The sequence below is a fragment of the Hemibagrus wyckioides genome, linkage group LG13 (assembly GCF_019097595.1).
Source record: "Hemibagrus wyckioides isolate EC202008001 linkage group LG13, SWU_Hwy_1.0, whole genome shotgun sequence".
NCBI classification, from domain to species: domain Eukaryota; kingdom Metazoa; phylum Chordata; class Actinopteri; order Siluriformes; family Bagridae; genus Hemibagrus; species Hemibagrus wyckioides.
Genome location: NC_080722.1, coordinates 3,888,998 through 3,902,500, shown reverse-complemented (window position 1 = coordinate 3,902,500; position 13,503 = coordinate 3,888,998). Strand labels below are relative to the sequence as shown.

At 36.3% G+C, this 13,503-nt stretch overlaps 2 protein-coding genes across 7 annotated transcripts in view; both read right to left on the bottom strand.

Annotated features, from left to right (window-relative positions):
* Window positions 1–3,568, bottom strand: part of nsfb (N-ethylmaleimide-sensitive factor b) — a 23,533-nt gene extending 19,965 nt beyond the window's left edge. For both annotated transcript variants that reach the window (XM_058406640.1, XM_058406639.1), the window contains exons 1-5: window positions 3,415–3,568; window positions 1,777–1,862; window positions 1,584–1,683; window positions 870–909; window positions 158–324 (exon numbers count right to left, since the gene is read on the bottom strand). In XM_058406640.1, coding sequence (XP_058262623.1) covers window positions 158–324; window positions 870–909; window positions 1,584–1,683; window positions 1,777–1,862; window positions 3,415–3,426 — 405 coding nt within the window. In that variant the 5' untranslated portion in view covers window positions 3,427–3,568. The remainder of the gene's footprint in view (window positions 1–157; window positions 325–869; window positions 910–1,583; window positions 1,684–1,776; window positions 1,863–3,414) is intronic.
* A 3,473-nt stretch (window positions 3,569–7,041) lies between these two features.
* The window catches only part of arhgef15b (Rho guanine nucleotide exchange factor 15b), a 33,057-nt gene continuing 26,595 nt past the window's right edge, over window positions 7,042–13,503 (bottom strand). For all 5 annotated transcript variants that reach the window (XM_058406994.1, XM_058406996.1, XM_058406995.1 and 2 more), the window contains 4 exons: window positions 12,010–12,174; window positions 10,731–10,816; window positions 8,678–8,782; window positions 7,042–7,414 (listed from right to left, as the gene is read on the bottom strand). In XM_058406994.1, coding sequence (XP_058262977.1) covers window positions 7,248–7,414; window positions 8,678–8,782; window positions 10,731–10,816; window positions 12,010–12,174 — 523 coding nt within the window. In that variant the 3' untranslated portion in view covers window positions 7,042–7,247. The remainder of the gene's footprint in view (window positions 7,415–8,677; window positions 8,783–10,730; window positions 10,817–12,009; window positions 12,175–13,503) is intronic.

Genomic DNA, 13,503 nt, shown 5'->3' with positions numbered 1-13,503 from the left:
GGAGTGTGTGTGGTTGTCTGTCTATATGTGTGGCTCTGTGATGGACTGGTGACCTGTCCAGGGTGTACCCCTGCCTTTCAATCCAGCAGATCCCCGTAAAGCGAGTATAGAGAATGGATGGATGGATAATCACATCACGAGTGTCGCTCTTCTTTACCTGCTGACCCGAGCAGAACGCCTGAGAGTTGAAACTCTGGATGAACTCGATGGCCATCTTGTCCGAGTCGTACGAGTTGCTGTCTGCGTTCTTCTTCTGGAGGAAGTCGATCTCCAGACTCATCGTCCCAATGCACTGCTTGGACTTGTCAAAGTTATAAATGCTGACTGGAGGAGAGAGAAAAATAAAAACCCAACCAGATGAGAGAGGTCATGCAGTCCTGTGTGAGGTAAATGTGAGCAAACATGAGCCTTAAACCATTCAGTCATGTGCTTTAGGAGGCACTTCCTGTAATGAGACAGCCATTTTAGATAACTGGAATTTGGGAGTTTGGGCAGAGATACAACATCGTTACTTGTGAGGAATATTAGCCTTGTAGCTCCAGCACAAAGCTGACGACGTTAACGACAAGAATTTGGACACTAACTGTGTTTTGGAAGAAGGAACGTTTCATTTTCTGCCATTTTTAGGGGAAGGGTATGTGTTATTTTCCTGCAATTTTTAGGTGGGGGGAATGTTTAATTTTCCTGACATTTTTAAAATGAGGGAATGTTTCATTTTCCTGACATGTTTATGTGGAGGGAAGTTTTCATTTTCTGCCATTTTACAGGACAGAATGTTTAATTTTCTTCCATTTAAAACCAACCAAACAATAGAAATTTGCTCAGAAGTTGCACCGATAAGAATTAATAACACAAGGAAAGATTTTTACCTTCCACATCTTGAGTGAGCGAGAGACCTGCCCATTTTCTCTGGAGGGAAAAAAAAGGAAGAAGAGTTTGTTTAACAGAAGCATAAGAGAGATAAACACACAAAGATTCATCACCTGAAACTAACACAGAGGAGGAACTTTCTCTCGGACTGCATTGTACAGAGAATACGTCTAGCTCCACATGGACAACTTAAGCTTGTTCAGAACTGACTGGAGGAAAACATCATTCGTGTTCGTTTATATTTAATAAACCATGAAGGACTGAAAGCTTCTAGAGAGCTAGCGATACTCTGAGACCATAAAGAAGGGGGAAAATAGATGTGTAAACAGCTGGATTTAGAAAGAAAGAAAGAAAGAAAGAAAGAAAGAAAGAAAGAAAGACAGACAGACAGACAGACAGACAGAGCTGTACTGTACTGTACTGTAGTACCTGAGAGGGCTGGCTGTTGTCATGGTTACAGACACGGAACAAGAAGCAGGTAAAGAAAAGAAGTGACACACAGCGAGAGATCAGACACGTGATAAGGAAACACGTGACAGCATGCTGCTACGAAGATCCGATTCGTGTGAACGTGTGAATAAATAAATGAGTCTCAGACGCATTCATCCTTAGGGTTAGGGTTATCTGTGTGAGTGTGTGTATGTATGTATGTATGTATGTATGTGTGTATGTGTGTACGTATGTATGTGTGTGTGTGTGTGTGTGTGTTGTACCTGCGGTAAGCTGAAGGCGAGGGTTCCCGGCAGCACGCTCTGATGCGTCCTCACAGTGAAGACGTACTTGTGAGTGGGCGTGGTCCTGATCATCACGTGTCTGTCAGATTAGAAACAGACTCATGGAGTCAAATATATGTATAATATATAATATTATAACAGCTATAACACTTCATAAGACTGTTATACTCACTGTTCTGACTTGAAGTCCTTCTCGTTGGCTACCACACAGTTGGTCAGCGAGAGTTCGTCAGTCGGACATCGCGCCGCTTGCATGGTCTGTAAATGGCAGTTTTGCAAAATAAAAGTCCTTAGAGAACACAAAACAACACAGAAACCGCAGGGATGCCCTTCATTTGCATAATGAAATCTGATTGGCTCTTACATTTGATGATGTAATAACAATAACACATACTGATTGAGGTTTCAGAGCTAACTCAATTTTTTTTCAAAAGTCCAACTCACTATTGCTAAACATAAACTACATTTCTAGACATAAAGACACACAGACAGACAGACATAAAGAAAGGAAGAAAGAAAACAGTAAAGAGAGAGATGCTGTTGAATTGTGCTTAATGAAAGTGAAATGAGGAACTCGCTCATTTCTCAGATGTTCCACAACGTTAAAGGTAAAATTAAAAAGATTTGAAAAAAGAAAACAATTTTGTTCAATAATAAACAGTAAAATACAGACTTCAGTCTTGAGGAGCTCATCTCATATGCAAATGAAATGCAAATATGTTTACATATTCAAACAGTCTCTCTTTTCTCACTCAGGTCACTCTGACTTTATTAACAAAAATCACGGTTGCTATGGTAACGTCATAGTTTGATAAACTGATAAAACGATTAGAGACTCTGATGCCTCGTGACCCAATGCGAGCACGAGTTTATTAGACAGGAAGATGTTATCAGATGTTTACATAGGAAATGGGGGCGTTCCTAATTTGCATATTCACGAATATTAATGTCTTCTTGCATTTTAACTCGGGTGATGCAGCAGACCTGTTTTCAGATCGGTTTTTTTTAGAAATATTTGCTGCTAAAAATGTATTATTGCTCATAAAGTCCATGTGGAAGTTAATTTTTTATTGACTTTACTATATATTTATCTCTTTAATAACTTTTAACAGTTTTAAAAACGCTTTGTAAACTACAAGCACGTACATTACGCTTCATCTTATAGTAAGTTACATATTAATACAGATCATTACAATAATTAATAATTGCTAATACTTCTTCTTTAAAGATAAATTAACAAAAAATATTTAAAAAAAAATACAAAGCAAGCCATAATATAAAATTGTTTTATAGTCTTATAGTTTTATTGTTTACGGTATTTTTCCTAAGTTTTCTACACAGTACCGGGTTTTATAATTGGCTTCATCCCAAATTGCGTATTATTACATATGTCGTGCACTAGGTAGGGCGGATAGTCCGCCATTTTTCATTGCGAGTAGTGCGCTTATACAGAAACAAGTCAGCTTTTTGGGACACAGCCAGTAAGCCTAGTTCTACGTATGTATAACTTTGACCGTATAATAAAGTCGTTTCAGTATCGAATAAAAAACTTTAAACTACTCCTTAATTAAACTTTATTTCTAAATTTAATGCTCTTATATGGTGTGGTGAAATTAAAAGATTTTAATTTTAGCTAAAAAGTGAGCCGTATCATTAAATCATAAGACAGCTCGACTTCCGGGATACAAAACTAGCTAGCAAGCTAGCTAAAGATCTTCAAAACATCCGAACCAAACAATGCTGGAGAAAGTAAACACTGTTTATGGGTTAATCTTTTAAATAATATATATCTATCTATATATAAACTCACCTTGCCAGCCATCTTGTTGTATTATTTTTTAGGCTGATCAACAGCAATTCTGCAGAAGATAACTAGTTAGTGCTTCAGGTCTCTAGCTGCTGACGGCAGCTGCTTCGGGAGCAATCCTGAATCACTCCATGGTGCCTGTATAAGTGCACTCTGTAGTCTAGGAATGGATGGAGTCTGTGCACTATAGTGAAGTGCACTATTATAACATTTGAGGAGGCATTTGAAGTAAGGCCACGATGTGAGGCGGGGCTTCGGTGTTGATTATAATGATATTGCCAACGTGACGGAAACGGAGTGTCAAAATAAAAGTCGTGTTAAAGCGGAGAGAGGGCCGCTTCACCTTACTACTGAAGAATTTATTGTAATTATTATTATTATTGCAGATAGATAGATAGATAGATAGATAGATAGATAGATAGATAGATAGATAGATAGATAGATACACACATATGTATATTCACACACACAAACAGGTAGACAGAGAGATAGATAAAGAGAGAGAGAGAGAGAGAGAGAGAGAGATGTACTGTATGTTCAAACACAGATAGATAGATAGATAGATAGATAGATAGATAGATAGATAGATAGATAGATAGATAGATAGATAGATAGATAGATAGATAGATAGACAAGACTGTCTTTGGTGTGAAGGAACTTGACTGGCCTGCACAGAGTCCTGACCTTAACCCCATAGAACACCTATGGGATGAATTAGAGCGGAGACTGTGAGACAGACCTTCTCGTCCAACATCAGTGCCTGACCTCACAAATGCGCTTCTAGAGGAATGGTCAAAAATTCCCATAAACACACTCCTAAACCTTGCGGAAAGCCTTGAGTTGAAGCTGCTGCAGCTGCAAAGGGTGGGACAATTCCGTAGAAGAAGAAGAAGAAGAAGAAGAAGAAGAAGAAGAAGAATTCTTATGAATAAATAAATAAATAAATGTATTATTATTATTATTATTATTATTATTATTATTATTATTATTATTATTATTATTATTATTATTATTTTAAAAGCTACAAGCAGCGATTTCGGGATCTAAGCACCCAGACTCACTCATTCACTGAAAGAAGAGTTGAAGCTGCTGCAGCTGCAAAGGGTGGGACAATTCCGTATTACATTCATGTGCATGTAAAGGCAGGCGTCCCAAAACATTTGGCAATATAGTGTACATTATCAAGGACTTTACACAAATGACAAAACTGCTGGTCTAAAGTTACAATAACATGCTAAAACAGGACGATACGCTGGATCTCAGGAAGACGTCTGTGTATTGTAATGAACTTTGATCTATAGGACTTCACGCTAATGTCCTCAAACAGTTTACTGACCGAAACAACATCCAGAACAACCTGTGTTAAATTCAAATTCTACATTCCTGTGATTCTCTAGAGGAAGCGGACGTGAACCAGTGACTTCCTGCTTGAAATTCATTGAAATTTGTTTCATGCCTTTATGAAAGTGATCAAGTTTCATATTTTTTAGTTTCACATATTTTAATTTTTGATATTTTTTTGATGATATTTATGTCGTTTTCCGTATTCTGTAGATATTTTAAACCATTTCCAATGTTAGTAATAATATTAAATATAATTTTCCATATATTTTAAATTATATTTTATATTACTTTTAATATATTATACTGATAATATTTTAAAAAGTCCATATTTTATTAACGATATTTTATAGAGTTTTTTCATATTTTACTAATAATATTTTAAATCATTTCCAATGTTTTATCAAAGATATTTTATATACTTTTTTAAAAAAATTATTTTCAATGCTACTTATAATATTTTATATAATGTTCCATCATATATAGATGTTTTATAATGCAATATTTTACTGATGGTATTTTATTGAGTTATCCATATTTTATAGATAATATATAATTGTCCATATTTTATACAGATTTGAAATAATATTCAATATTTTACTGATGATTTTTTTTAGATTTTACAATAATATGCAAACAAATGTGAAAGTGCTGTAAAGGAAGTGAGATGTGATGTGAGTCTCAGTCACAGCATCCATGCTAAGCTGGTTTGATAAAGTATTTAAAAAAAAAAAAAAAAATGAATGAATTGATTGATCGATCGAATAATTACTGATCGATCGATCGATTGATCAATCAATTCATTCATTAATTATTATCATTATTATTTAGCTAATAAATTAAAAAGGTCTTTGTGTAAATTTGTAAAAATAAATTAATAAATTAATAAATTAAAAAAAACTAAATAAATAAATAAAATGAAATGAAATAAAATAAATAAAAATTGACCTGTGTGCCATTTTAATTTTGATCAGAACGAGGGTTTTTTTTGTTGCTCCACCTCCAGACATCTAGATTTTTCTGCCTACAGTCAGAAAATTCCTCCAGTGTGGTCCAAACTCACACATCGTGAGTGAAACTACAAATAAATAAATCACTCGTTGTTTAAAGTTTTGTGATTGATTGGGCAACAATTCTACTGGTCTGTGAACAAGCGAGTCGGGCTGCTTGGACCCCAAAATCGCTGCTTACAGCATTTATAATAATAATAATTATTATAAAAATAAAATAAATAAATTATTAGAATTATTATTATTGTTATAATAATAATAATAATAATAATAATAATTATTATTATTATTATTATTATTATTATTATTATTCCCACAGTAAAGAATAAGTGAAGACAGAGGATGAAAGGAGCTATTCCTGTTTTATTCATTGTTTTTCTTTCAGTGAATGAGTGAGTCTGGTTGCTTGGACCCCGAAATCGCTTTTAAAATAATAATAATAATAACAATAATAATAATAATAACAATAACAAGAAGAAGAAGAATTCTTATGAATGAATGAATGAATGAATGAATGAATGAATGAATAAATAAATAAATAAATAAATAAATAAATAAATAATTATTATTATTATTATTATTATTATTATTATATTATTATTATTTTAAAAGCTACAAGCAGCGATTTCGGGATCTAAGCACCCAGACTCACTCATTTACTGAAAGAAAAACAATTATTTAAAATTATTTATATAAATATTATTATTATTCTGATTGTTATTCCCACATTAGTAAAGAATAAGTGAAGACAGAGGATGAAAGGAGCACTTCTTCCTCTTCAGTGACATTGTTTTATTCGGTGTTCATCTCCAGGCTTTGTTTCCTTTGAGTCGTAAATAAAGCAAAAAATCACAACACAGCGTCCAGTTTCGGGTTCTGTCGCTCGGACACATGACCCCACCGAAGCCTATCATATAATTTAGGTTAAAAAAAAAAAACAGTAAGAAGAAGAAAAAGAAGAAAGTAATGAAAGTAATCAGGACACGTTCTAATGGACTTTACAACATAAACACATGCAGCATAAACATGGTGTGTGTGTGAGAGAGACAGAGTTCCATTTTGACCTTGACCTTAATTAAGGTGGTAGAAGCAGAAAATAGGTTGTCATGACAACTGAGACGCGCTGCTTTCGCTCAGCAGGGCATGATGGGAAATGAGGCAGTGCAGGTAAACAGGTAAAGCAGTGTAGGTGTACGTCATCTCTAACGGATCAGAACTTTTTAAGGTGAACTGAAGGGATTACTGGTATTTAAATCGAGCTGAAACGTGTTTAAGCACACACACACACACACACACACACACACACACCGTGGTGTAAAAGAAAAAGGTTTTAATAAGACAGAACTGAATGGCAGTGTGCTGATCTCTGTACTGCGGTGCGATGCTTAAAATAAATCAGAACTGATTTCTATTCTTCTTCTTTTTCTTCTGAATGTCCAGTAAAAGAACAAAATGTCCATATGTGTGTGTGTGTGTGTTGTGCGGTCACGAGTTGGTCCGTGTCTTGTTGGTCATGGCGCTGGCTGCCTGAATGACGCGGTATCGCTCTCGCAGGTTCCGTCGCCGCATGTGCTCGCTGGTGATTTCCAGAACGTTCCTGACGGGGAACCAACCTTTCTGACCGTCAGAGAGACGAATCCCCTCGTACCATCCTGACGAGAGAGAGGGGGAACAGGTTTAAATTAATACAGGGCCTTTAAAACTACTACTACAAAATGAGTGTAAACAAACAAACACATGAATGAATGAATGAATGAATGAATGAATGAATGAATGAATGAATGAATGAATGAATGAACGAACAACACCAAACAAACAAACAAATAAAAAAATTAATGTATGGTGTAGCCAGAGTTGTTTGTTTCTTTTTTTTTCAGGGATGGAATTTAACCAAAAACAAACAAACAAACAAACAAATAATTAAGTAATTAATTAATGTAAATTGTAGCCAGAATTGTCTGGGGTTTTTTTTATTATTATTTCTGTAATGGAATTTAACCCAAAAGACAAACAAGCAAATAAACAAACAAACAAATAAATGAATAAATGAATAAATAAATGTAAGGTGTAGCCAGAGTTGTTTGTTTCTTTTTTTTTTCAGGGATGGAATTTAACCACAAACAAACAAACAAACAAACAAACAAACACATAAATAATAAATAAATCCATGTAGAATGTAGCCAGAACTGTCTGTTTTTTTAATTATTTCTGAAATGGAACTTAATCCAAACAAACAAATAAATAAAAATAAATTTATTAATATTAATAAATTAAAAATTAAAAATAAATTAAATTAAAAAAATTACATAAACATTAATTAATTAATTGAATTATTTATTTATTACTTTTGTAATGTATTTTTTTATTTAGTTAATTAAGGATGCATTATTTAAATAATTATATCTAAATAATGTTCTTGTTTTTCATTACACTTTTGTTAAGGTGTATGTCTGCAGCTCCACTTCAAATCAACAACAACTACGCTGCATTATAAAGCTACATATGACTGTCGTAACCAAATAATCCCGAATGAACATCAAGCTGATTTTCTTTCTTTCTTGCTGATTTTTTTAAAGAATGTCTCGTTTATTTTAAATAATTCTGTGAATATTTCCACACCATATTTCTTCATTTCTGGTGTGAATTTGACTTCAGAGCACTGATCCAGGTCCTCACACACAGAGCCCTTCGTGTCACAAGCTGCAGGATGAAGACTTTCACTTTCACACTGAACTCTATTCGAGTCTCAACGGAATTATTTACACCCACATGGCCGTGTTTATGGTGTCACTGCGGTGTTTCTGATCACGGTGTGGTGAAGCAGACTGGAGAGTCTGGTTATGAACTGCACACACAGTGGTCTGTGTTCGTGTTAGAGACAGGATGCTGCTCGCGTCTCATGTCTCACTTCTCACCTTCGTTGGTTTTGCGGACGACGTTGATGATCTCTGTAGGATCCAGATTTAACTCGTCAGCCTGAGTGGCTACGTACCGCTCTACACACTGCACCTGTGGACAGTCTGCACACACACACGTACACACACACACATGCACGCACACACACACGCATACACACACACATATATACATATTTATATCTATATCTATCTATCTATCTATCTATCTATCTATCTATCTATCTATCTATCTATCTATCTATATATATATATAGATAGATAGATACATAGATGGATAGATAGATAGACAGACATAAATACACGCACACACACACACACTCAGATAGATAGATAGATAGATAGATAGATAGATAGATAGATAGATAGATAGATAGATAGATAGATAGATAGATAGATAGATAGATAGATATTCACACAAAGTCAGACAGACAGAGAGAGAGAGCGAGAGAGAGAGAGAGAGAGAGAGAGAGAGAGAGACAAACAGATGTACTGCATATTCACACAGAGATAGATAGATAGATAGATAGATAGATAGATAGATAGATAGATAGATAGATAGATAGATAGATAGATAGATAGATAGATAGATACACTATATTGCCAAAAGTATTCGCTCACCTGCCTTGACTCGCATATGAACTTAAGTGACATCCCATTCCTAATCCATAGGGTTCAATATGACGTCGGTCCACCCTTTGCAGCTATAACAGCTTCAACTCTTCTGGGAAGGCTGTCCACAAGGTTTAGGAGTGTGTTTATGGGAATTTTTGACCATTCTTCCAGAAGCGCATTTGTGAGGTCAGACACTGATGTTGGACGAGAAGGCCTGGCTCTCAGTCTCCGCTCTAATTCATCCCAAAGGTGTTCTATCGGGTTGAGGTCAGGACTCTGTGCAGGCCAGTCAAGTTCCTCCACACCAGACTCTGTCATCCATGTCTTTATGGACCTTGCTTTGTGCACTGGTACACAGTCATGTTGGAAGAGGAAGGGGCCAGCTCCAAACTGTTCCCACAAAGTTGGGAGCATGGAATTGTCCAAAATGTCTTGGTATGCTGAAGCATTCAGAGTTCCTTTCCCTGGAACTAAGGGGCCAAGCCCAGCTCCTGAAAAACAACCCCACACCATAATCCCCCTGCACCAAACTTTACACTTGGCACAATGCAGTCAGACAAGTACCGTTCTCCTGGCAACCGCCAAACCCAGACTCGTCCATTAGATTGCCAGATGGAGAAGGGCGATTCGTCACTCCAGAGAACGCGTCTCCACTGCTCTAGAGTCCAGTGGCGGCGTGCTTTACACCACTGCATCCGACGCTTTGCATTGCACTTGGTGATGTATGGCTTGGATGCAGCTGCTCGGCCATGGAAACCCATTCCATGAAGCTCTCTGCGCACTGTTCTTGAGCTCATCTGAAGGCCACATGAAGTTTGGAGGTCTGTAGCGATTGACTCTGCAGAAAGTTGGCGACCTCTTCGCACTATGCGCCTCAGCATCCGCTGACCCCGCTCCGTCAGTTTACGTGGCCTACCACTTCGTGGCTGAGTTGCTGTCGTTCCCAAACACTTCCACTTTCTTATAATACAGCTGACAGTTGACTGTGGAATATTTAGGAGCGAGGAAATTTCACGACTGCACAGGCGGCATCCTATCACAGTTCCACGCTGGAATTCACTGAGCTCCTGAGAGCGACCCATTCTTTCACAAATGTTTGTAAAAACAGTCTGCATGCCTAGGTGCTTGATTTTATACACCTGTGGCCATGGAAGTGATTGGAACACCTGATTCTGATTATTTGGATGGGTGAGCGAATACTTTTGGCAATATAGTGTAGATAGATAGATAGATAGATAGATAGATAGATAGATAGATAGATAGATAGATAGATAGATAGATAGATAGATAGATAGATAGACAATGAGAGAGAGAGACAGATAGACAGAGGGACAGACAGACATACTGTATATTCACACACACAGATAGATAGAGAGAGAGAGAGAAAGAGAGAGAGAGAGACAGACACACGTATATTCACACACACACACACACTCACCCCAGTCTTCATATATGACCTCCTCCTGCTCTCGGTTCGGATCCTCGGGGTTGGGAAACGCTGCCAGCCATCTGTGCATATCAGACCTGGGTGGAGACCATGTGACCCACCCATCAGAAATAACAGCAGCATTAACAATTCAGTAGCTCCAGCAACATGGAGCTTGTGTGTGTGTGTGTGTGTGTGTGTGTGTGTGTGTCTGTGTGTGTGTGTGTGTGTGTGTGTCTGTCTGTGTGTGACAACAAATGATGTCCTATATTTGTCCATCTTTTATATTTATCAGCAGTGGACTGTCTTTCGCCTCACCCATTCGACCTTACACACACATTACAAAGAATTTATCATAATAAATAAATAAACAAACAGCGCTTCGGCTAAATCAAACCCAGAGTGATGAGTAGAGCATATTTTTACGATTTCACGTCATCAGGAAAACATTTCAGAGCTTTGAGTACTAACAGACTGAGATTTCACTCATAATGGTCATAACATTAATAAATTATGATTCATAGCTAGAGTTTCTTCCTTACAAAACTGTCAATCACAACATAAGCCACGCCCCTTTATTTACCCTTAAAACTCCTATAAAATGCTAAACTTGTAAAAACAACCGAACACTACAGCTGAAAATATCTTACAGAGCTGTAACTTAACTAAATCTCAACCATTCACTAACATGGGAGTGGGTGGGGCTTTAAATTATACTACAGCCAGCCACTAGAGGGCCTCAGCGATATCTTGGCTTCATTTCTGACTGAATGTCCGTTACAGAATATCCCACTTTTCCGGTCATCACTTGGTGAAGAATAAATGTTTGGGGGTTTATTCGTTCAGAAGAGGGCGGAGTTTGTGCCAGTCTGAGATTTTGTGACCTTTGTGAATCTTTTTCAAGCTCTGTTGGATATATTATCTGATATTAAGCTATTAGGTTTGTGTTAATAGGAGGGGGCGTGGCTTGGCGCATCTTGAAGTCGGTCAAGCACGTTAACGCCGTGACACTTCATGTTTGTGATGGAAAATGCGCCAATGTACGGGATCGGTATTGTTAGCATTTAAGCAAATGTAGATATTTTTAAAAATAAAATGGCCAAATTAGGTGAACCAGTGTTAAGATTTAAATATTCAATGTTTATTTAAATATTATGCTAATTAGGGTTTTTTTTTTCTCTGTACAAATAGATTTACATCTTAACCACAGCTTCCCCCGATCACATCTGCTTTCCTGTAGCTACTGAATTATTTACACCGGTGTATGAACTCCAGGACGTTTAGCACTCACTCAGACGGGGCTTTTAAGACCCTCTCCATCATGCGTCCCTGATGGTTCTCCAGCAGCGTGAGGCAGAAGCAGTTCTCCAGATTCATCCCGATCGCTTGCTCTCCCATAGCGTGAACCTGCACCAGAGAGCGGTGGGCGTGGTCAATCACCACGTAGCGCTCCGAGCTGCAGCAGAACGACACACATGGGTTAAAACACAGGTTTTTGTTAGGACGTATTAGCAGAACAAAATAAATGTGTGGAGCAAAATCTAGTGACGGGAGTCGAATCATCTGATGGAGAAGAGTCGAGTTATTTGACTCCTAAATGATTCAGTGGCCTTTAACGAGTCATTTTTATTAATGGGTCACGACCCGGATGCACGGCTTCACCGGGATCGAATGAGAGTGTGAATCTCTTCGTTTGTTATGCCTGGATGCACGGCTTCTACTTGGTCTGGTTTTAAAGGGGCGGAGCTTCATAAGCTTACGGCCAATCAGCAAATCAGGAAGGAACATGACCGACATCTAAAACTCATAGAGACTGCAGTAGGTGTAATTTTTTAAATGTGGTCTATAAAAAAACCTAAGTATAAAATTATATATGTTTATTTATGAATATTTGTGTATATTTATGTTTATTTGCATTTCGTTGTTTTTAAGTCTAGCCAGTTAGCTGTTCCTTCCTTCTTCAGCTAGCAGCTTAGCCGCATTTTAGAAATGATGAGTAGGCTTAAGAGACAATGTCCAAGATATTAATATGAAAAAATTAAACAATTAATTCACTTAACGCAAACGTTTTTCTTGAAAAAAAAAATTTACGAAGTAAATAATTTTTTTTAAAAATTAACCAATTAACTCATTTAACCAGCGCAATGACCAGTAAAAAATCCCGAAAATAAAAACAAATAAATAAATAATTAACTAATTAATTCATTTAACCAGTGCAAACATTTTTTTCTTGACAAAAAAAACAATATTTACGAAGTAAATAAATTCTTTTTAAATTAACCAATTAAAAACATTTTTCCATGAAAAAAACAAAAATGAAATTTACAAAATAACTGAATTTTTAAAAAATGAACCAATTAATTCATTTAACCGGTGAAAACATTTTTCCATGAAAAATAAATAAATAAATTAATTAAAATTAATTCAAAAATTAATTTCTGCCAGAAGTACACAAATGTTTAAAGATTTAAATTAGAAAAATAAATACAGATGAGCTTAATAATCATATAAATTTTGTTTTGTAGTGAAGTCATAATGAGAAATGAAAAATAAAAGAATTTTTTTGCTAAGTGATCATATTTTTCACCAAATCGAAACAACTGAGGAAAAAACAAAGATCTGGCAACCGTTTTCAATTATTCCACTTTTGTTGAATTTGCCTCACATGAAAAATCTTCACCTTCCTGAATGTCGCACTGAATAAAAGTCGAATTTCTAAACCCAGCTCAGATAAAACTCAGATCTCAGAGTATTCATGGATATTCCATAATTGACTTATTTTCCT